A 25,190-nucleotide genomic window follows, 5' to 3' on the forward strand; every position below is an offset into this window, starting at 1 on the left:
CAGGAAAGCCAAATCAGCTGAGCACCACCAAGCTCCAAGTTTTCCTTTGTGGTGCTCACAGTTCTCAAAAATGCTCAGGCAAACACTTGAAGATAGGTTTATGACAGTTTTAGGAATGTGGATAACCAAATGCATTAGTTATTTCTTTTACAAAGGAAATATTTTTTGTTCATTAGGAGATAAATTTCTGAAACAAGAATATATGGTCATAGCAGAGAAAATACCTGCTGTAATATGAAAAGAGGAAAAAATGATGAACAGAAAACATAAAACCTTCAGAATGTTGGAAATCATGATTTATATCACATTTCCTCCTTGGTTATCTTTATTGAAAAATCAACATCTGCATCTCAATTAATGCATTTAAAAGATGGAAAGAACATGGTCCATCTAATTTGCATAAGCTTAATTATACCGCAGAAGGCATAATGTAATATATTTTTATATTTTTAATCAGTAAAATATTGGCATTATAATCTCAAATTTATTTCAAAGTGCCTGTATAATATTCTCCTTTTATGTCCTGATATTAAAGGCTTCCTTGGGTATCTGAGCACTTCTGCATTTTAAAAAGAAAAGGAGTTTGAGGGAAGCTAAATCAGAATTGACCTTCTGGTCACTTCAAAACTCAAATACTTTTCCAAGATCATGGAGAGTAACTTCCTGAAGCTTTGGCTGTCTGCACAGGGGATTTTCTAATTTAGTGGTAGATACCTGTCCTCTTCCTACAAATTTGTTGTCAAGCTGTACAGAAGCTGCCAATGTCAAACAGGTGTTTCAAGAGTAATCCCCAAGTATTTACACTCCCAGCTTTTAAACCTGCACTTCATCATGTCTGCAAGTATTCCAAAGCCATCTCACTCTGGAGATCCATCTGGGAGTCATCTCAGAGCTGCAGATCAAATTGGTCAGACACAACCAACTGTTACTTTGCTCCTGATAAAGTTCACGTGCTTGGAAATCTGCGGAGAGCTCAGCCCCCAGGACTGTGGGTTAATGTACAGCATTCCAAGTAGAAAAGGTCATGGAAGCACTCTAGATAAAAACCATTAAAAGGGTTTCACTGACAAGATAATTGAGAGGAGACAAGGCACTGAGGTTAAGCATGTGTACATGGAATTATTCTGTCTCTGGCCATGTGCAAACAGCATGGAAATCCCGTGGAGTTTCTGACTGCCAGATTCCTGCTCCTAAATATAGATCTTCAGCACAGCCTTGGAAAAAAGGCTCCTCTGGAGCTCCTGACCTTTGAAGTGGGAGCTTGCCTGTCTCAGACTTGTTTTCCTCTAGGTGAGGATTTAGATGTTCCTTTAATGCACCAGCCTCAGGTGCTGAGCTGCACATCCCATGGGAGCAGTGGGGATGTGGAGCTGTAATTCCTCCTGGGAAGCCTCTTCCCTCTGCTCCCTGCTGGTGTTCTGGGCTGTGCTCTGAACTGCAGTGGGTGCCTAGGAAAAGGGGTCTCTGCAACACTACACATCTGAACATCTGAATTCTCAAATTCAGCAGTGTGAGATTTGGCACTAACTGATGAGTTGGGCTTCTTGTATCTGGGAAATGCCTCCTTCCTTTCCTGCATGGCTCTCACACAGACAAGATTTTATTTCTTTATTAACAGCTGGGGGCCTCTCTGAAACAACTGCTAATTCCATCACCTTGGGAAATAATTTAAAAATAAAATAAAAGCAGTAGATGGCAAATGACATCTAAGCAAGATAAAACCCCCCAGCCACTACAACTCCAACCTGCTTCTGCACAGGAGCAGCTGGGCCCAAACAGCCATGGGTGCTCCAAGGCTATTGGAAGTTTCCCAAAGGAAATGACAGAGGATCTTTAAGGTGTTTTTGCTAAGAAAACCCGAGGGAAAACTAAGGAAAATATCTTTTCACTGAGATAAAGTAAATGGTTGCAGAGGACACTCTGCAGTCAGGGATTCCTTTTTCAAGATTATTTCCTACATAAAGCAGGAAGCTTTCAGTTAACTGGTTTCCTCTGGCTCTTCCACACATTTTTCTGATTCATCTCTTAGTGCCTGAGGAAGAAGCTGCTTTGGACCTGGCTGAACAGACTCCTCTTGCTTTTATCCTTTCCACACCATCAAGACTCACTAGTCTGGTAACTTTTACTCAGGAAGGGCTTTTGCTCAGACCTTCTTGGCCTGGCAAGGTGTCCATGCACAACAAAGAAGGGAAAACAAAACAACATTCAAATACATGTTGAGATCTGTGAACTTTGGGACATAAGACTGGCTTTTGAGATATGCATCAAAAGAAAGACATGGCACTAAAAGCAGAAACAGAAGTGGTTAATGTCAATGGAGAGGCTAATGGAAGAAATGTCTCTACTTGTAAACCTTGCCCTGCCTAAATCTAAGACATGGTGGGAGTTTTTCAAAGACAGAGTTCAGAGATATTCACAGTGGTGAGATAAAAGGGACAGACCCAAAGTAAGGGGTGGAAGTTGCTGCTTTAGCAAATCAACCTGCAAAAGAAGGCAAAGATGCCCAACAGTACAGAGCAGAGACAATATTGTCACCACACAAAGATGTTTATACCTTCACAAAGCTGTTCTTACATGAAAAGGTATTGGGAAACTTCAGGTTTTCATATGGCAATGAGAAGTCCTGCAGGACAATGCTTAAATAAGTAAAATTGCCCTTTGCAGAGGGCTGGCACAAATCCCTGTGAAAAGTAACATCAAAGCAAGGAACAGCTGGAGAAACTCTGATGAAGAAAGACCTATATATACAGAGCATCAAAGGATTAGTCTGAATATCACTCTGAAAAGACTTTCAAGATTTTAGAGACAGTCAACCTGTCTGACCCTTGTGCTGGGATGTTCAGGGCTCTGCCTGTAAGTCCTCCTGACATTTTATCTCACTGACATGCACCAGTTTCCCCCAGTTCAGATCCATCAGCACCTCATGAGCTTGGCTGTGTTTTGGAAGTTGGTGATTTTTGAGGAGCTTGGAGCAGCTGATTAGTTTTCAGTGGCTAAAGCAATGCCAGAGGACTAATAAGGGATTAATAGACTAGCTCCTGGTATAAATCCACAGCTTATATGGGCAGTCAATAGCCCCTATGACAAAGGTGCCAATATGCTGATGTGCTCCTGCCAATGGGCTGATCTGCTCCCGGGGTTCATTTCCTCCCAGGCTCTGCCTGCCCTGCACATTGATGAGTGTGAGGGATTTTTCATCTCAGACAGACAGGTTCTTGCCAGCACAGCTCACATCATTTAATGCATGTCAGAGCAGAGACAGTGGTGGTGTGGCACTAGGAAAGGGGGATGGATGGGAGTGTGTGTCTTTGACATTTATCTCTGCTCATATTAAAATCAGAATATGATTTACAAGGCAGTTTTACGCATGGCTTTTTCTTACTCCTGCTAGTTTGGTTTAGGAAAAACATTCTGGAGCAAGAAACAGTCACTAGATTTCCCCGTCTTTTCTCAACTACAATAAACATAAAGGAGCAGAGATTTGGACAGTAGCACATTACATATGGAGACTGGATATTAATCCAGTTTCAAATTGTATTTATACCAGCCAGTCTTCCTTTTTAGCTCTAAATGTAAAAAGACTTCAAACTCTTTTTAAAACAGGACATATCCTTTGGATGAACCCAGCAAGGTTCACCAGGAAGTGGCAGCATCCTTGAGGTAGTTATTAACAGCTATTAGCAAATACCAATATGAAATAAATCAGAAATATCCATTTTTTTTCTATGTCTACCCAGCACTGAGGAATTACATGAAGCCAAAGAGGCCATTGCAGGTTGGCCTGAAGTCTAAACACTCTTGCTGATTAACATGAATGCAGGACTGACTACACCTAATTTATAACAGAGGATTTATACCCTTATAAATGACAACAGACAGCCAATCAATAAAGGATGATAATAACTGCACATAATATCAAGGGAAATTAGAGTCAATTACAGGGTTTAAGAAAAAAGAGCGTGAAGTCCAAACCTGGGCCTTAATAGATGGAAGGTTAAGGTGCTATGATAGCTTAAAATGTGCAAATAAACAGGGTAATGAATTACAAGCATAATCACAAAAGGGATTCAAATTCTGTGGGCAAACCAATTCTCTGCAGAGCTTGGGTGTTTAAGTGGGATAGAAAACATTAATCCTGGCTGAATGAGAAGACTTCAAGAAAAACATTTCAAGGTCTGCTATAAATACTTCTAGAATGAGGATGAGTGTGCCTAGGCTCCTCTGAACTATGAGACTTTACATGCCCTAAGACAAAATATAGATAGTTCATTCCCCAGTTGTTGTGGTTAATTAGTGTTGCATATGAATAATCTGTTCTTAAAGATCTCCCTACACCTCAAACTGTATCTAATCACGTTATAACCTACTCCTAGTAACAATTAACAAACAGCTACATCTTCTTCCCTGATTGAAAATTAACTGATGCACTGTAAATCTGCTAGTTTTTAAAACAGTATAATTGTTTTATGACCAGCAAAGTAGAGCCCATGTACTGTCCAGTGCTCAGCATCCAGCACAACCCTGCAATTATGGGAATATATGGAAGCCTTAAGGACCTGGCACTTAATTATCCTACAGATTTTTATACCAATCTAGAGGTGTAAACATGCCTTACACTGGTTGTAAAAAGTAATTACATATCCTTTTGTTGGTGTAATTTATACTCTTCTTAAAGCACTTAGAAAAGTGTGGAGGAGCTGTAGCATAAAAATCAGGGCTTTAAAGATCATTTTATCTTCTCCTTTAAAGTATCTGCACCATTCCTGAAATGCTTCAGAACCCTTTCTCCACAGGTTGTATTTCTCTCTTGCAATATTTCTAAAACAAGGTATTCTGTGATTATCAGAACTAATGCAGCTGGTTCACTCTATCTCCTATATTGCATATGTAGCATCTTGCATGCCTTGGCCATGATGCAACCAATTCCCTGCCATATTTTCTCCAACTCTCCTGGCAGGGTAACCTCAGCCCCTGCCTGTCACAGGTCCCATAAATCCATTCCCCAGGACCTCAGCTCTCATCAGCATTTCTATTTATTACTTCTGCTGCAGCTGACTCTGACCTGCAAGTGTGCCAACACATCATCACGAGGGTCAACAAAACAGATAATTTTTTACTTCACTCCCAGCTTTTCCTACAACACAGACAGAGCAAAGACTTGGCTCTGATCTGGCACTTGAAATTTGCAGGTGCTCCTGCTCCAAGCTGCCTATCAAATTTGACTGAAGTGACCACTGATTTCCCAGGCTCTAAGGTGGGATTGCCAGCAGCACATCCCCTGAGGAAGCTGTGGGGTGATCAAGGAGATGCTGCTGGGGTTTGCTCACCTCCCTGCAGTGTGTACTCTGTCACAGGCCTGCTGAAGGCTCCCAGCCCAGCTCCATTGTAGGATGCCACCTGGATTTCATACTGGGTCCAAATGATGAGGTCTTTGACCAAGCAGTAGTTGATTTCTGCACTGGTGATGTTTTTGTACTGGTACTCCCCCGGGAGGCCGGCCAGGCGATACCTGCCATATGGGGAGAAGAATTAGCTGGTTAATGAGATGCTATCAATTAGAGAAAATATCCTGGCTGGCAAAATAGCTTCCTTTGCGAAGAGGCAATATGCAAAGTTTTACAGCAGAATTTTACCAAGAATAATGAAAAATAATCAGGAGGAACATAGGAACTCCTGATAAGACCATATCATGTTTGACTGCTATAGTATTTATAATCTGATCTCACTGAGATTACAGGCTCAGGGCTAAACAAAATGGGTATTTTATCCTGTTTTATGGTTGCAGAAAAATTACAGCTTTTTAAATGTGGCTTGTCTAGTAAAAGCTGTGATTTAGTACAAAAAATAGCCCAGATGTGATTTTTATCAGAGTGCTGCTGTAAATCAGCCTGAGAAATTGTTTTTTTCCCTTCACTTCTGAAATCTGAAAAGTAAGAGCTCAGAGGGCTCTGACCTCCTGGGATCTCAGCCACTGGCACCCTTGGCTTCCACCAGAATTTACTTCAGAGAATAATTAAAATAAGGATTGAACACAGTTGAGACTGAAGGTTTGGGTAAGCCCTGAAGTTCCAGGAGAAGGGCTGTGTCAAACACAGGTGGGTGATAAATATCCTGAAACTCTTTCTGCTGAGACACGAGCAGCTGAAACACTAAATATATTTTCCCATGCAAAAACTGTATTCCAGAAAACAGAATCCCTTTGATGTGTCTCTTCAGGCCAACAAACTACAGAGAAAAACTAAATTACAGAAAACAAACAAACCTTGCAAATCTGTGAATGTGAATAATACTGTTTGTTTTCCTTCCTTTAGGAAAGTGGTACAGTGGATGCTCACAATATGCTAATTCACAAAAAAATCAAAAAACCAGAGGCCAAATAAGGGACACAAGGCATTACTATTCCAGGAAAAAGACAAATATGGAAACATTTGTATTTTTATTCACCACACAACTTTTATACACTCTTACCCATCCTTTGCTTCACTGCAATGACCAAAAGTTTATTGACACAGAACAATTTCATTGACATCTTACAGACACATTTTAAATTCATCTAATAAAATTGCTGCAATGTTCATGACTAGACAACTTCATGTGCTCAGCCACAGATTTTTGTTCTAAAATCCTCCTATAAAGAGATCACTTCTTAATCACTGACATCTCTATTTTCTGCTGCTTGCCTGACCATCTCTAGCACACTTAATATTTGTAATGCTACACTGGTGTGATTCCATTTATGAAATATAAATGGAAATAAAGAAATAGCAGCCCTCAGCTGAGTTTATTGAATGTCTTGCTCCCCCTTTCTCTCTCTCTCCTGTGCAGGGTGTGTGCTCCATGGCAAGTCAGCTCTTAGTGCAGCAATGCTCTTTCTCCTGCCCAGCAGACAAGGTGCAAGTGCTCCAGTGATTTAATCTGTTATGCTGTTAGCATGGCAGACCCCTAAATGCAATATTGGCAGTGAGAAAAAGGGCAGAGGAAGGAGGCCAGTTCAGAAATGTCATGTCTTCATGATTTTTCTCACCATGGACTTTGATGGATACTCCACATGACTTGTGCAGTGCACCTTCACTTTTAAAGATCAGGTGTTCCATCAATTTAGCATCTTGCATGTCTTGAGCTTTGGGTCTATGGATGGCTGGTGCTTTTCACTCTGCTATCCCCTGATTCTGCAGAAATCAGTGCAGGAACACTGTTCTTCAGTGCATATTGCTGTGGCCACACAATTCAACTGGGAGGAACAGCCTGGTTTATTACCTGGGACTTGTGCTTTTATGTGATAATCTTAAATTCCTGTTGAAAAAATGGTTTCTCTGTTCTGCTGTCAAGACAAAGCTGGAAGACACCAAAAATGCCCACAGATTAAGCATAATGAATATGAGCACTATTAAAATGGACAGAGATGTTCCAGCAAGGTCAGGGATCAATTATGCAGATAAATACTGTAGAAATTACCAAAGTTAAACATTATTGGAAATGCTATTTGGAGAAAACAGCACAGATTGCCAGGAGGAGGAGCCTATGGGATTGCTTTTTAAAGCACATTAAGTGCCAGAGAGACATGGCACTAAAAGCAGAAACAGAAGTGGTTAATGTCAATGGAGAGGCTAATGGAAGAAATGTCTCTACTTGTAAACCTTGCCCATACTTAATGCTGAGACTGGGAGAGAATCCCTGGGAATATCTGAGGAACTCACCCTACCACTGGGGTAGGGTTTGAAGGCAAGAATTGCATAAAGAATGTTTGCACCCTTGGCAGATGGGAACCCAAGGCTCAGGACAAGGGTCTATCTGCAGGCAGAGGTTAAAGCACCTTTCCCCACTGATGGCTGACAGAACATTTTAAACTGAGCCCAGCCCTAAAACCCTGCACCAGCAGCACAAGGGGCTCCCCTCTGCTGAGGGGCTCTGTGCAGGTGACAGAGAGATGAACACACTCAACTCTGCCTGCAGACACAGAGGAACTTCCCAGGGCAATTTTGGGAGCTCACCAACACTCTTAGCATGACAAAAGCCTTTCCATCCATGCCAGCAAAAGCAGGAGCACAGCTTGAACTGGATGTTGGCATTTAAACTGCAGCATTTAGTTATCTTTTACTGTTCTGGAGGACACTGTATTAAAAATGTCAGCAGCCTGCCTACAGGATGCTGCAACCATCACTTGGAAATATGTCAGGGGCTGGGAGTTTTCCACAAAAAATGCCTCCCTCACTAGAGGTGTGGTCCTAGCTGGCTGCTAGCACTGCAGGGTGTGGAGGATGCCAAATGAGCAGCAATCTAGTGGAATTGGATAGGAGTGAATACTGAGTCCCAAAAAATCACCTAAGGGAAATCTCTGCAAAGTCTCTCAAGTGGCAGCATCCTTTCTAACACAATGAATCCTGGGTAAGCTGCCTGACTGGATGGGTGCAGGATTCCCAGTTACCTGCCTGAATGTGTTTCTCATTAATAAATACAAACAGGGCTAAAAGGACCTTACTCAATTGGCTGATTTTCAAAACCAAACCAAGGTCTGCCATGAAGCATCTGACCTGTCATTCCCTCTCTCCATTTTGTTTGGCACAAAATTGAAGTTTATTGATTCTTTTGCTGCTCCTCCATAGGCAGGAGCCCTGTTGTGTCTTTGATAAATTTAATTAACCTTTTGAGCAGGGAGCTGAGCCTGTAATAAGCAAATATACATCTGCATAGGCTGCACTGTACCAGCCTCCCATGTGAACACTTGCATTACTTAGTGCTTCACTTCCCTTTGAAAATGGAATAAAAGGATTTTGTGAGTCTCCACAGGTCCTTTGGAACAGCTGATGGAGCCCTCAGACTCTGTAGGACAGACAGGCCAGAATTTAAGTGGCTGCACCCTTGTGACTCCTTGAAGAGTTGTTTTCTCATATTTGACAAACCAGAGCAGCCTGAACATTTGCACACAATAACTAATGTCTTTAATTCAGTAGAGATTGCTTTTATTACACTCTTAAGGCACACCATTTGAACTCCCCTGTGCATACCTGGATTTCCCAAGTTAAGAAAGGACTTACCTTAGGATGTAGCCATGGAGAACCCCATTGTGCTCACTCTCAGGAGGAGGCTGCCACTGGACCATGATGGACTGATTGGTTCTCCCACTGGCCACAATGTTTTTAGGGGGAGCACTGGGAGGCTCCTCAGGTAGCATCAACCTAAGTACAAAAGAATGTGATGGACATGGGTGTTGGAAGAAATCAAAAATAAGAGTCTATTTCCTGTATCCCCTCCAAGTGAACCACTCTTTTATCACAGTCTGATGACTAGAAAGAAATATAATGCTGATCAAACTGCTGAAGACATGCATGTAATAGTTACCACAAATCAACATAATAGGAAATCAGTTAAGCAAGCAACAAGACAGACAGCTGAGGTAACCCTATTCTCTTGGAATCACCCAGGCTGCTACAACTCTTTAAAAAGATTACAAGCCTGAATGAGTAAGAGCTCAGGTCCAGTGTCTGTGACTCCTTCCAAATTGTTTCTTTCAGCTCTTTCAATATTTTTCATATCAAACTCCTACATTTTGAAAAAGCCATTTAGAGTTCAGCTGTTCTGCAATTCAAGCTTGCAGCAAGCTTTGGTTCACAGAAGAAGGGGGATGCATTTGAAACTGAATATGATGAAGCCATCCTTCTCTGTCACATCTGGGTAAATTCCAGCAGTGACATTGCCATGACAGGGTGAGAGCTGTGCTCCTGCCCGACCTAACTGCTGGGGCTTAGCATAAGAGCAAAATGTAATTTCCAACTGATACTCTGGAGTATGAGGACACTTCTTTCATGTTGGGCTGAGCTCCTGCATCCCCCAAATGCCATCATCCCCAACTCCTGCCATCTGCAGGGCACTCTCCAGACACCTGGGAAGTGGCAACTCCTCCATCTCCCAATCGTTGCACAAAAGATTATTTTATTCCTTGACTCCCAAGCAGCATTTTCCCCTCCCCAGGTCTCTGTCCTTCAGCACACAGACAGGGGCTGTCATTACCTGCTGGTCTCGGTGCTGTAGCGCCCCTTGCCCACCTGGTTGACTGCACACACCCTGAACTGGTAGGTCCTGGCTGGGGTGAGGCCACTCACAGTGACCCCGGTCATCTTCGGGTCAAGGTTGGACAGGTGAACCTTCCACGGAGAATCTGTTGGAAAAATTAGCACGGGAAAAAAAGGAAAAAAAGATGAAAGTGCCTGTCAAAAGCCCTGCAGAAGTGAGAAAACGCCTCTGACTGCTCAGAGCTCTTGGTGCTTCCTTCCCTCAGAGGAACTTTGGGAAGAAGTTTCTTTTCACCAGAAGAAACCTTCCTGTCAGCCCACACAGTTATGCAGATTGCACATTTCTCTACTGGAAAGTGATGCTGCACATGTCATGGCATAATAAATAAAAACTATATTCATTAACATTTTAATAAAAGAGGAAACAAGCATGATAAAGACAGATGGGCTGTGTATTTCACAACCCATCTGTTTGGCAGGCCATCACACCACCACACCCATGAGTGGCTCTGGTGGAAGGATTCTAATGAAATTCACAGTCAGTTTGGAATATCTTCCTACCCAGCTTGCAGGCAGGTGTAGAAGCATGACTCCCTCTGCCAAATCAGCCCTTTGCTGCAAGACCTGAGAAAGCTTCAGCTGCTGATTCTATGTGTCTGCAGTCCTATTTTTTTTTCCTAGTGATATTATTCAGCATGGAATCTAATTGTCCTAGGAAGATTCCCTGGTAGAAAGCCCTGGCAGCACTCTAAACCCCTTGCTGTCAGTTCACATTCTTGCCATATCAAGCTTCTCTGATGCCTAAATTACATTTACAAGTTTTTAAAGAGGTCAGAAATGAAACATGTTAAAAATTAAATATTCTGACTACTTCTCTCCATAGCCTGGTGTCACATATTCTCCCTGATGTCATGACTGAAATAGTCGGGGAGAGGTGACATTTGGTCTGCGTTGCAACAGTACAGCGACGGAATCAGCCAATTTGAAGATTTGTTCAGTTTTTAAATAATACCAGCTGTTTTCATGCTCCCTGCTCAAAATTACTAACGCTTCTGGAAATTGCTGAGGAGCTCGCTGTGGATTTTGGCAACGTTATCTGTGCATGTTGCTCATCAGAAGTGCATCGTGGCTCCTGGCAGGTCACCTCAACGTCTGCCTGAAAATGGAGATGAGATGTCCCAAACGTGGAAGGCTGCTAAACTTCACACCAAGACAGAAGCCACTCATTTTGTGCTTTTCTGGCAGATTCCTTAGCAAGTTTAAGCCCTCTAGGGTGTGATGCCAGTTGGGCTATAAACACTGCATCTTCAAATTACTCCAAATGTATTTATTCCAGTAAGGGCCTTGCCAGAACAAAGTCTTTTTTAACAGGAAAACTGACACAGCAGAATACTGGGAATGCTGGAGAGGGACATTTGCATAGCAGTGAAGCTCTGTCCTTGCCAATTGTTGATTTACCAACAGCCACTTTGGCTGCAAGATCTTGATGCCAATTTATCTTAGCTGAACATTGGATTTCTTTTAGAGAGCCCTTAGAGGAAGCACACCTGTGCCATCTAGAAAAGCATTGCTTAGGAGTTTTTTGCACCTTAGTTCCTTCTGAATTTTTGCAGGCTTCCCTTGAGACTTCCCCAACAGCCTTGTTACAGCCAGAGTGCACAGCAACAAATCAAGGGAAGCTGGAGTTAAGGTATGGCTGACCTAGTGCACTGCCTGAAGGAACTTCCTGGGGAAAATGGAAGAGGGGAGTGAAATACCCTTGCATGAGCTACTTGGGCAGTGGTCCGTTTCCTAGAGCATTTCATTTGTTTACTGCCAGTGTAAACACCACCTGAGAGTGCTTAACCCAAGCAGCTCAATGTAGTGAGCAGTTTGATTCAACAACAGGCCCTATTAATCTCCTCAGCACCTTGGGGCTTTGCTCTGTTTATATGCTGCATCTGTAGAATACTTTATTAATTCTTTTTCCTCTCCTGGTGGAAGATAAAAGATCTGGCAGGAAGAGAGATTAAACTGGAAACTAATATAAACGAAGCCTATTCATCTCCTGGGCACTCTGATTCAGAGAGGAGGGCGGTTCAGGGAGCATTTGCTCACTCCTGGAGCACTGGATACACTGAGTCTGCAGAGTATCTTTAAAATTTAAATGTCAAGTCTTTTTTTTTTTTTTTTAATCAATAAACAAAACACTGCAAAAAAATGGATCTCCCTCTTTAACTGCACACAACTGACCCTGGGATTGTGCAGAAGCTCTTTTCACTGTGGAGAAGAGCAATTCTGACAAGGGAAACATGCCATAAAATTTTTAACAGCGCCTCTCCTGTCCTCCAGGGATGGCTGTCACTCACCTGTCCCAGGAAGCCTGGAGAAGCTCCATGGTGACAAAAGACTTGCCAGGTCAAACTATTAAAAAGGTCTCTGTTAGACTGAACAGACTCTGCTAATCCTTCATTTAACTTAAGCTGCCCAGAACATACTCTGGGCTCTGCTGCTCTTACCCTGTAATTGCTGTCTGAACAACTTCCATGTTGAGCTGTCTGTCGTCTTACAAATATTGGCCATTCTGAATTAACTCTGATTGCCTCTCCAGCTTAATTTATTGGAAATGAAGAATCTCACAGGCTGTTCTCTGGTTTACAATGTCATTTTGGGGTTTTAGAAATGACTTTTTTTTTCCTGTCATGAATTTTTGGATGCGCTTGTGACGCATTCAATAACTCTGGCTATGTGCCAAGAGGCATTTCCTCTCTATTTCCGTCTACCCTACAGTTCATGCATTAATTGCAATTTCCCCAAAAATCATTTCTAATTTGATGTTACCGATCAGATCTACTGCAGAAAGCTGATTTTTGCAGGTCTGGAACACATTTCCATCTCTTTCCTTCTCCAGGGGGTTTTGCATAGATGGCAGCATAGGAATTTGCTGTACTGCTGGAATACACTGAATTCATCTTTCAAACTTTTGTAGTGATATGATATTGCACAAAATCCAAATGCAAGCTAAATGGTTCACCCTTTGTTTGGTAGGACCTATACAAGGTCCAGCAGTGGCCTGAAAAAAAGTATCTTTTAAAATAATGATATCTAGATCTGAATCACAATCATAATGACAATGCAGTTTTACTTTGATTTTTGAACAGATTTATCAATGGGTTCAATATTTGCCATTTGAATATTCCTACCAAATTCAGGGTGACGACTCATAGGTTTTATTAAGCATGTACAGATGCTCCACAGGAGCTTTTATTATCTCCTCATTGGCACAACGTGATGATTCTGAGTTATATCATCACCTCACACAGCACAGATATCCCAGAATACAATAAAACAAAAATGGGCTTTTATCTTAATTGTTCTCAGCAGAATTCTACAAGTCTTAATTCATTTCTTCAGTTAAAAGACTATTCAGAATATTTTTTTGATTAATTCCTCCAGTCGAAACCTCTTTGGAATAAAATAAGCATATCCCCTCCTAACTCCATGAAGACACTTCATTGGAATTCTGAGGTAAATTGCAATGGGGCTAAACAGGTCATGAAACATCCAAAATTATATTAGTGCAAATGACAGCAATGCATGGCACTATTTATTTGAAAATCCTATTTCAAATCAAGGTTCACATTCTTGGCTCTGTGTGGGCAGGAATACTTAATGACTGTGTTTCCTTGGAACTGTGTTTTTCAAATTAGATTATAAATTTGCCCCCAAATGTTTAAGGCCATATGTCTCAAGTCACCCACAGACACAGTCTACTGTGAATACTTGTATTTTGAGAATTATTGCATTGTGCCAAATACATTAATTTTAAAAATTAGGTGGCTAGAGTCGTTCATATTCCCAGCAATTTATGTGCACGATCTGCCACTGTTTTCTTCCCTCTAATTAAAATGAGGGTTTTGTATCTCTTTACTGAATTGATATTAATGAAAAGGAGTTCTAATCCATGCCAGGTGGAGTGACACGCCTCCCTCTAATGCAGCTGGTAATTAAACCCCTGAAATTTATACTCGTTATTTTGAATCCTCTTCAGCTATTTCTCTGCAGCAGACACTGTTATGTATTCATTGATGGTAAGTGCTTCAAAACCTACCATGGGTCCTAAAGCTGTGAGAAAGTTATCCAAAACAAAACAGCTAAAAAAGGCAACAAGGCTACTTTTCAGCACTTATAACCAAAACACAAACTCCACACATTCAAACTCCACAGAACTAAGAACAAAATCTGTACAGTGTTGCTGACTGGAAAATAAAATCTAATTCTGGTGTCCCTCCTTCACATCTGAAAGTGAAGGGGGACTGGGATGGGAGGCACATTGCTCTGCTGTGACAGTGACAGAGCTCATGGAGGGTGTTCCCTGTCCCCCTGACAGTCACTCCTTCTGCAGCACAAACCCCAAACAGAAATTGTCTTTGAAAAGCAAAGAGTTTCTGCAGTCATATCAGGCCAAGCTCTACCTACACAACATCAAATGCCATCTTTGTGCACAAACAGTGCTTGGGATGGCTGGGAACAAAGGGAAGGTGATGATTTCCAGAGGAGCAGGAGGTCTGGAGAAGCTAAATATTAACCACACACTGCTGAGATCAACATAGCCCCGAAAAACAAACACTTCAGGAAAATAGAAACCAAAACAAGCCCGTGTCAGTGTGCAGACATTTCAGTCAGTGTTCCAAACCAAAGCCACTGCTGACACTGCTGTACTGCTCTGTGTATATGGAACAAGAGAGCACAGCAACAGTGGAATATCCAAGGGCTCAGGTTCTTCCCTGTTCTGCTTCTGTAGGCACTCATTTACACATTGCACATAAAAACAAAGTAAATAAAGACAAAAATTTAAAGGACAGCAAGACCTGAGATATATCTGGGAGTTAAGATGCTCAGTTCCCAACCCAGCTGGCCTGTTTGCAGCTCTGAGCTGTGGCAGGACACAGACCTGTGCTTTGGAACAACGAGACCCTCTCAGTGGCAGACTGCAATGACAGCAGCCAAAATTATTTGCTCTATCACAGAGTGAGCAGTGGTTCACAGGACCCTGTGTGTTCTCAGGGACTGTGTGCATGCTTTCCAGAGAACTACTGTTGATTTTGGCTGAGCCTTCGACAAATTTCAGTGAATTAATTCTAAAATGATGGTGCATCCACCCCATTCCTATACAACTGCAAAGCATCCTTGGTAGGAAGGACTTGAAGACCTTCCAAACTCCTCCATGACAAAAGAAAGATGATGGAATGAGATGATCTTCAAGGTCCCTTCCAACTGAAACAATTCCATAATTCTCCTGGCACTGAATGAGCTGCCTTTTCTTTAAGGGACTTGTCCCAGTCAATGCAGGATCCAAGTGCACATGTTCCGCCACCTCTGTGCTGTCTATGTGTAATAACAGCTCTAGGACCTTTGCATCATGTTCCCAGACTGGGACTTCACTAACTTGTCCTCAGCAAAGCCACTGGGAAACAAGGAGCAGCAGGGAAACACCCTTGGGCAAAAGATCACGGAGGGGAAAGAAGAAAACCAGGCAGTTACTGGCCTATATCAATGGGAGGGAAGGAGAGAAGAGTGAAAATAAAAAGGAAGGTGGTGGTAAAAAGCTAGAGATGGAGTATGAGTGCAGGATTGTGGATTTTCTTACTCATTTGTTACAAAAAGATCCAGAGTCTTTGATTGAAAAGAACTATTTTAAGGGCAGCAGTCCTGGGCATGACTTTGGATTTCTGCTAGGACTAGAAACCTGCACTTAGCTTAACAGTTGTCAAGATCATTGGTTCTGGGACCTCCACATCTGAGAAGTTATACACTCCAGCCTGCAAAGCAAAAGGCTTGTATGTGATCTGAAGCTCAAGTTTCCCCCTCAAGCTCTCAGTGTGGCAAAACAAAGTGCTGCTCTCCAGATAATCAGAAATCAGAACTGTTTCACATTCAGTTATGCAGTGACTAATTTCAACATGTCACAAAAAGTGATGCTCTTAATTTTTTCATCAAGAACCAATTGTTCAGCTTGGATTTCCAGCTCCTAGGGTGATAGAGATTAGAAAGTATTGCCAAGGTGACCGATTTCCATATACCCTCATCTTTCCATCAGCTCCTAAAGAGGCATTAGCAATGTCCCTGAATAACCTTGCAGACTGAGAGCCTGGTGTACAGCATGATAAAACTGGCAAGTGGCAATTCCCAATGCCCAGGTTTGTAATGCAGGAAGTCAGATACTTGGATTGCACTCAAACATCCTCAACCACCTACCTAATGGAAGGGTGTAAAATGATAATCTACAGAAAGTAGAGAAAACGTATGAGCCCACAGAGAGGTAAGACAGCAGCTCCTCTTGACACCCAAGTTTGTTCCTTTGACAGACTATCAGTTCCTTGAATTATCCCCGTCTCTGCATCTTTTAGGTGAAATTTGGGCTCTGAATGCCCTAAGAAATCCATGAAACTGAAGGAAAAGCCACGGGAAGGAACAAACTGACTGCTGCTGTACTGAGGAATGAGCTGTTGTACCTCAAGTCTGTCTGGCAACACCAGAGGTGGAATTTCTAAGTCCTGTAAATCAATCCCTCCATCTCAGCCTTCTTTGTCACTCCCCTCTTTCAGCGTGCAAACACCTGAGTGTCAAACCCCTTTGTGCAGGTTTAAGCAAACTGCAGCAGCACTTTGTCAGCAGCTCTGGGGAGAGGGAATGGTTAAGAACACCGTGGGGCTGAGAAGTATTTGACTTACTGTTCTCAGAGAGCTCCACCACGTAGTAGAGCACGGGGCTGTTGCCGTCGAAGGGGCGCACCCAGGAGAGCACCACGCTGCGGCTGTAGGAGGAGTTCAGCGTGGCCACCAGGTTCTGAGGGGAGTGAGGCAGCTCTCTGCAGAGGAAAAGGGTGAGAGAAAGGGAAAAAAAATAAACCAGCACAGAAAAATTAATCTATATTTCATTCAGCTCCAGTCTTACAGGCAGTTAAAGGCAGGCGACATCAGCCCCGCGTGATGATGGATATAAAACCACCAGCAGCTATTGTACAATTAAATAAGTGAAAGACATCTTAGAATTCTTCACAATTTTATCCTGTTTGGGGGAAAAAAAATAAAAATTATGCTGAAAGTCCCAAGGCTGATGGATAGAACAGCTAATGGACATGTTGCTAAATGTGGCAAAAAGCCAATTTTCACCCTGTTTTTGACTGAGCAAGTTGGTCAATAAATTTCCTCTCTCACTTTTTCTCCCATCTTACAATGATGTCCTACAATGTGACAGCAGTGATACGTATAAACAGTAAAACACATGGGAGATATGATTTAACATGGAATTTTTCATACTCAAGGAAGCAGAAGACATTGACACTATCCACACAGAGCGACTAATCAAAATTACCATATGTATTCTTAGGCTACAGAACAGCTTGATTTACTCACGGATTCAGGCTTATCCTGTCATGGGTAGAATCCTTCCTCCCTATAATAAGGATTTTTTTGGAAGCACCCAACCAGAAAATGCAGTGAAAATGCCTGCAGAAACCCCATGGAAATACAACATAAAACATTTCAAAAACAAAAATAAAACAGCATCTCAATTAAAATGTGTAATTTCTACACATAAAGGAAATTTGTGGAAAAACATTTCATTTGTACCCATTGGCTGAAAGTGGGAGCTGCATGGTGAAGTGAGAACACTAAATTCTGCTGCAACCCTTAAATGCTGATGCATTTTAAGAGATAAAAGCCCTTCAGCATTATACTTAAGCATGATTTTTAGTCCTTATCCTGATTCCTAAGGAGAACAAGGATTTCAGAGTGAAGGAAAAGCAGGGAGGGCCAGTTTTTACCCATTCAATCTGCCTTCCTCCTCAGCAAGGCTGAGGGTGACCCTTCCACAGCTCAGGCCAGAGCAGAAAGCCACGAGGGCACTCAGATGCTTAAATTAAAAATGCAGCAATTCCTGCTTGTGATGTATTTTGCCACTGAAGGCTCAGAGTTATTTAAAAACTGCAACTCCTCAGCCACTCACCAAAATAAATACAGGCTCTGGCTCCAAGCCAGAACAATAAATATGTCCTGGATTTCTGTTTCTACTGGAAGATTGAGGAACATATGGAGAGCCAGACAATAGTTTTATTATTTTTCTGTTAAGCCGCAAATGCTTTTGTTTACGCGTTTCTGATGGATACACACTGTGGAGTTAGCACCAAAAAAAAAAAAAAAAAAAAATTGCTGGAAGAGCCAAAGAGTGGCAAGAAAAACACACAGCTAATGAGGCACCAGAAGCAGAAGGCACTTCCCTGCCCACCTCTCTCCAGGCAAGAGGGGTTGGATATTTCCTAAGGCTAAACCTGAGACTCAAAGCCTTGTCTCATCTCATTTGACTTTAAACGCAGAACCAAATTAGCATCATGGTGACCCCAGGCTCTTTGTGTAGTAAACATGGAATGACACCTCAGGGTGTGATTCAGATCTCAACTTCATTAAATTGCTTGCTTGAGATGTCTTGATGGTGAGGAGTTTAAGTTGACTGTTCTCACTCCTTTCTGGGCGTGCACTGACAGCTCAGACATGGCCACTTTGGGGCTAAAACAAACATCAGGCACAGCAAGGATCACGTGTGGGCCCAAAGGGAGTAGATTTCAAACACAGCACTGTGAAATTTTGGATAAACACATTTAGAGAAGAGGGCGGACCTGGAAACAAAGCAGGAGGGAGCTGACCTGGGAGACAGAGTGTGGCTGTCACTGGGAAGCGTGGGGGTGTAAGATACGGCCATTTACCCAGGGACTACAAGAGTGTGCTGCTTAATTTTGAATGAAACATTAAATTATAATAAACATTAAACCTCCACCACAATTTATCATTATGTCCTAGGCAAGCTGGTTGGAAAAGTTTTTGTGATTAAGCTGGCAAAGGTAATTACTGAAGGGAAGAGTGAAACCTCTTGTTGCTACATGGCTCACTCAAGTCCCAGTCCCTGCTTCATTTATCACCAGTCCCTGTGGGGAGGAGCTCAGAGAAGGGCTGTGGCTCCAGCTCCTCCTGGAAGATGATGGCCACAGAAGCAGCAGTGTAGGAGGAATGGCTGAGGGGGAGCACACAGCAGATTATCCCCATGTGTCTGATTTTCTGGGCAGCCAATGAGCACTCCTTGTATATATTATGGGTATTTTCAAGGTGTGCATTTGCTACTCTTGATGTGCCATACATTAGAAGGGCTCAATTAGCTCACTTGAAGACAGAGACTGCACAATTAAGAAAGACTTAAAGCTTGGTCTCTTTTTCCAAGCGCACAAGACTCAGAAGACTTTTGAAAAAGTTTCCCTTTTATTCCCTGTTTGCCCTGTTTTTTAAATGCACAGACTGAGTTAAAACCTGAAGTTTTGTTTGCTTAGGATTTGTTTAGTAGCTTTTTCTCTCAGATTGACAAGGACAATCAGCAGCAGCACAAGGGAAATGGGCACTTTCTGTTCAGACAGAGATTGAGTAGCGTGAGCTGCTGCCTCCATCCAGGACACCCCATCCACAAATATCACAAATATTGGGTTTGTCTTTACCCAAACGTGTCCACACTGAGCAGCAACAGATGGTGCTCACAGATTTAAACCCCCCGAGGCAGACAGAACAAGTGCCTAAGAAACACACCTGGACAGAAATGAATATTTAAAGCTACAAAGACATTTCAGCACAGGAGTGTACCTCTCTCATTGCAGTATGCAAAAGCAGGGATTAAAAAGTAGTAATTTCTACTTGAGCATGCACTTACACTTTGTCTCCTTCTCATTTGCTACCACATACCCTGTGGAAGGGATGATAAATGAGACCTGAACCACCATCATGAATATTCATGTTCCCCAAAGAGATCATTGCTTCTATTTTTCCTTTAAGAGGATTACTTTTCCTTGCTTCCAACACCCAAGAAATTATTGCAGAGCATTCTAATTTCAACCCTTTCTCAGGGGGAGGAGGACCTCAGACTAGGACTGGTCAGCACCAAGAAAGTGGATGAGGTTTAGAGCAATAACACCCAGAGCACTGAACAGACCTTGACCAGACATGCAAAGTGTAATTCCATCATTATGTTTCTTTTGTTCACTGAAGCCCCAACAGGAAATATGTGGAAGTTTTTCAATACAGAATATCTTAAAACCTCATTTTTTCTAATGCTGAAGAGTTGCATGGAGGCAAGTTTCCATAACTTATTTTATGTGATAGCAAAATATATGCATGGACACTTTAAAATCTGTAATTGACAGATAACCCCAGGGTTAATGGCATTGCCACCAAGGTGACCTGAGGGAACTCTGACAAAGCAATTAAAGTAGTGCATTTGCAAGAAAAGAACATGAAGTCATTGTGACAATCTGGGAGAGAAATATTAGCCAGTTGCAGATGATACATGCTCAAAACAGAAACCCTAATGTTTTGAGTCAGCTCATCACTGCCAGAGGGCAGCTGAAAAATTCACTCAGCAAACACATAGAGTGTTTTATAAAATTAGCTAAAAGCAGACTATTTGCTAAGAAAAATAAACCAGACACGGTTTAGAGAGACTTCTGAGAAAAATGGTCCAACAGCAGGTAATTAGAGAGCCTGTGACTGAAGAAGGGATTACTAAAAAGGCACAGGAGATTAAACAAGTTTTCTTGTCAGTCTCTGAAAAGCCCTGCTCCTATTTTCTAATGGACTCCCTCAGTCAGGTCCAGCAGGCAGGGGCTGCTCAGGAGCAGGTGGTTCATCTGCCAGGGCTGATAACAGCACAGGGCTGAGCAGGGAGGGAATGCAGCACTCAGCCCTGATGGCTCTGCTCCGAAAAGTTTATCATGGTTTAAATTAACAAACGTGGCAACTGTTGCTCAGGGCTTTGCAGTTTCTCTTGCAAAAGAATCCTCTCCAATTCCTGCAAGGCAGCCCTGAGTTTTGAGGCTCTCTGTCTCTCACAGGTCTGTAACACGGGGAATTTTTGGAATTAAAGGGTTGCCAAGTTCCAGGGTGCACAGATTTATTTCCCATTTCAATCTGCTCAGATCTGGAGATGACTTGGGAAAGAGGTTTGAATTTTATGCTTTCTTTTTGCTGAGAACACCTACTTTCCCGCTATACCTTCAATGACAAACAGACACAATGGCATTTATTTCCAAATGCATTTCTGGGAGATATTTCTCCTTTGAGTATCAAGTGCACTCAGACTCAGCAGTGAACCTTGAGTCTTGGATGACATCTCAATAGAGAGCTTGGAAAAATAAATAGAAACCTTCTTTCCAGCAAGGAAGGAATAATATATTTTCAGGTTTGACATTCCTTCTGCTTTCTCTCTCTGGAGAAAGGAGAAGAGATGGGCAATTGGAACCAAGGGATGTGGGATCTGTATCAAGTTACATTTGTAATTGGACATCCTTTTTATCACTTACCCTGCATTTGTCACACCGATTTTAATTTTAGCAATAATTTTTATAGGATGTATTGGGAAGGAATTGGAAGAAGTGGCAATTATAAATAGACCAGTAAAAAGGGTATCCAAATTCATGGATAGATGGCTGAAAAAGGCAATACTCTGCATTCCTGGCAACCCACTGGGGGTTTATTATAAGTGGTTAGCTCCCCTCTCCTGCTTTTGAAGAAGACAGAACAATAATAGCTTTTTCTCTGATGAAAGGGAACAGAAAGGAGATGAACTTGCTGCCAGGAATAAATTGCCTATTTTTGTATTACATTGTCCTTCCCATATATTTTGCATAGAAAAAGAGCCTAAAAGATTTTACTATATGTTGTGACATAACAGAGCTTGTAGAGGGCTTTGATTTTCCAACAATGCAGCATTACCATACTTTGCAGTCACATTCATACAACAAAGAGATCCTCTAGCTCGGGCTGCAGACAGGCTGATATTGAGCAGTGGGTATCATCAGGCACAGATAGTGGTAATTCTGCATATTTTATACATCCTGAGAATCCTCAGGATACTTTGAGCTGGAATCAGCACAGTTTCCCATCAGGTGAGTGATACATGGTGATAACTCAGCTTTTGCAGCTTTAGGAACAAGCCTTTTTTCCTCTGTATGTATTTCAGGCTAGTGTTTACAGGACTATAAAGTAAGCTAAATGAAGCTGGGATGTTTCATAACATGCAATTACTTTCAGGATCAAACTCTGTGACTTGCAGGGATGCAAGAGAAGCGGGGGGCTCATCACCAAATGTTTCTGAAATGCAGTCGAGAAATTCTACCATGAGAAAAACAAAGTCAGTGTAAAATTAAAATCTATCTCTTGCAGAATAGAAACATCACTCGCAAATGTTTTACCTCATGCAAATCAAATCAAGTGATGTACATGGAGAATAAACACATTTAGAGAGAAGACAAATGAATGAATAGAGTATCTTGACTAGCAATTAGTTTCTGTGCCCAAGTACCATCAGTGCAAAATTGATGAGCAAGGTAACCTTTGGCTGCACTTTAGCAAGTTCTTCATTAGTTTTCTGGCTTTCCTTTGCAAATATTTTATTTCTTCTTTCATGCTGAGGGATATGATCCATCCTGTCTGCAGCACCAATGTCTCTGTGCTGTGCTATCCACGCAGTTCCTTCCAGCAAAGAAACACAACCTTTGTCCCTGACCCAGCCTGACTTCCAGCAGGGGCAGGCAAAGGAAGAGGGAGTTTTCTTTCCTTCTTTTCAGAGATTTGGAAACTGGAACACTCAGAGATTAAATAATTGAATCCATTTGAACAGAAATCAGTAACTGACTTATTTGTGCTTTTGGAAATTCCTCTTGATGGGCACAGAGGTGGAGGAGGAACTTCCTGGGGGGAAAAAGGTGGGGAGAGATTTGGAGTTGTCAGGCAAGGCTGTGTGGGACACAGTTATCCATTGGTGGCTGCTCCAGTCTGTAACTGGTTGAGAGGCCTCCTTTGAACATTTGTCTGCCATTAGTGCTACTCAAGGCACTGAAGTGTAAGTGCTCATCGATGGGAATGTGCATGCCCTGTTTGTTAATGCTCTGCAAGGGGGAATTATCCAGGAGAACAGGGAATGCTACAGATCTGTCATTCCTATACAAGCTGGAATTTAATTTAAGCTTTACTTCAGACATGTCCTTTCCACATATTTTCTTCTTCATTTCACTCCTGTTGTATCGTGTATCTCTCTTCCTCGCAGATCTGTGCTGCTGAGCCAAACAATAATGATGAAAGCTGCAAGGAAATGCAATGTTTTCTGGCACTATTGCACTACCTGCAGCCCTGCTTTGAAATGAAATGTCACAATTCAAGGTATTATTGAGTAACTTATCAGTTACTTGACTCCTCTGAAAGAGTGGGTCTGATAGATTCCTTTAATTCCTCCAGGAAAAACAGGAGATGGGCGATCAGCAGCAGAACATCAAAGGAAGTAGAGAGGCAGGATTTAGAGGCAGTCTCCGTGCATGGAGAGCCAGCCAGCACAGCTGGAACAGCTGGGGTGCCTCAGCAGGGCACACAGGATGAGCCTCTCCCAGCCAACTTCTAACTCAGATTTTGTGGACCATAAAAGAAGCTCCTCAGTGGTCAGTGGGGAACTGCAAGTAAATCCAATTCCTGTGCTGTACTGGGCAGCTTTTGCTATTCAGCATTAGGAACCTGTCCTGCTACTGAAGTGTTTAGCACATATTTATAGCTTTGTTTCAAAGTCCAAGCTTTAACATTCTTTTCAGTCTTTACTCTGCCCTCCATTCAAAAACTGCCTCTGAGAAGAGTGAGCGTGGTTATGTAGCTGCAATATATTCTGAATTGTCTTCTGCTCTTGGATTCCAACCAGCAGTAAAATGCACTCCGGGAGGAGAGCTGACGAGTGCTTAATTAGAAAAAGAATGTATGACCGCTCTTGGAAAATGGGCATCTGATGGAGCCTTGGCACTGTCAGAATGATGCTGTATCAAACAGCCCTCTGCACAGCAAATCTCAGAGGTGAACTCATTACACTGCCAACCACACAATTGCCATCTTCTCAGAGACATCAGGCATGACCAGCAGAAACAGATGCAATTTTAGTTGAATTAAAGCGTGCGTACTACTCAAGCAAATAAATAAATAAATAACTGTACATAAAACATTACCTTCTTTTTTTTTTTCATTTGATCTGCTCCACACATGCACCAAACCCACAGCTGTTGCTTTTAATGATAAAAATAAAATGGAAGTGCACTTCACCCCAGTGGAATGACAGAAATAGAAAATATGGAACCATGTAATGACATTTTTATAATCCTTTCCCAGAGCAGAAAGGCACTTTAAACATGTTTTTGTTTTTATTTTTAAAGATCCATAGGAATAAATAAAGTCATACATAAAATTTTTTTTTCCTTAAAAAACGATGTATAAAGAGAAGGCAAGAGTAAGCAATGCCCATCCAGGGAGCAACTATTCTGATAAATGTTTAACAGAGAAAAAATACTAAAAGGAAGAAAACATTTTCTTGTTTTCAAACTTTGGCATCACAGTGCAGCACTTGGGCTTTATGGGGAAGACCTACAGCATGGGGTGAGAGAAGGATCCAGGTTTAATTTAATTTCCCTTAAAAAAAAACACCACACCAAAAAGTCAGAACTGCTGCTCTCCACAACACCTAGAGTGAAATGTTAGAAAAATGCTTGAGGGTGTCTGAAAGGCAGTGTAGGGAATATTTAAGCTGGAGCACTCACATCACTTCCAGCCGCGCTGTCCTGGAGTCGTTCCCTCCAGAAGAAATGACCTCACAGGTGTAATCCCCGATGTCCCCCGACCACGTCTGGCTGATCAGGAGGGTCCCATCCTTCTCCACTGTGATCCTGGAACTGCTGGATGGGTTTATTACAGCATTGTCCTTCTTCCAAAGGTACCTGAGTGTTGCAATGCTTCAGTTATTGATCACTCGTAAGAACACCAGAATAGATTTATTTGAACTTTGCTGGAAGGGATCAGCTCCTGTCATCACGTGTTAAAAAGGACAGACCCCTGAAGCTACTTTCAAGAGCAGTGCCTTTTACAAATTTAAGTTTTAGGTCAAGCGATCAGAATGAAAAATGGAATTCCATCTGAGATACTATGTATTTTACAAGGAAAAGATGAAGCACTCATACACATCCAAGTTCTTAAGTTCACCCCCACCAGAACATTAACTCTGCAGTTAATGGTGGGTGCTGGCCAGCTCAGTAACATTGGACTGCCAGCATCGGAAACTTGTTGAAGGTTTGCAAGAGCTCAC

The 25,190-nt window shown here is 42.1% G+C and overlaps 1 protein-coding gene across 2 annotated transcripts in view; it reads right to left on the minus strand.

Moving 5' to 3' along the window:
- SDK1 (sidekick cell adhesion molecule 1) overlaps positions 1-25,190 on the minus strand; it is a 387,464-nt gene that overhangs the window by 110,662 nt on the left and 251,612 nt on the right. For both annotated transcript variants that reach the window (XM_063171739.1, XM_063171738.1), the window contains exons 14-18: positions 24,649-24,825; positions 16,724-16,860; positions 10,009-10,156; positions 9,036-9,176; positions 5,328-5,509 (exon numbers count right to left, since the gene is read on the minus strand). In XM_063171739.1, coding sequence (XP_063027809.1) covers positions 5,328-5,509; positions 9,036-9,176; positions 10,009-10,156; positions 16,724-16,860; positions 24,649-24,825 — 785 coding nt within the window. The remainder of the gene's footprint in view (positions 1-5,327; positions 5,510-9,035; positions 9,177-10,008; positions 10,157-16,723; positions 16,861-24,648; positions 24,826-25,190) is intronic.

The sequence above is a fragment of the Melospiza melodia genome, chromosome 18 (assembly GCF_035770615.1).
Source record: "Melospiza melodia melodia isolate bMelMel2 chromosome 18, bMelMel2.pri, whole genome shotgun sequence".
NCBI classification, from domain to species: domain Eukaryota; kingdom Metazoa; phylum Chordata; class Aves; order Passeriformes; family Passerellidae; genus Melospiza; species Melospiza melodia.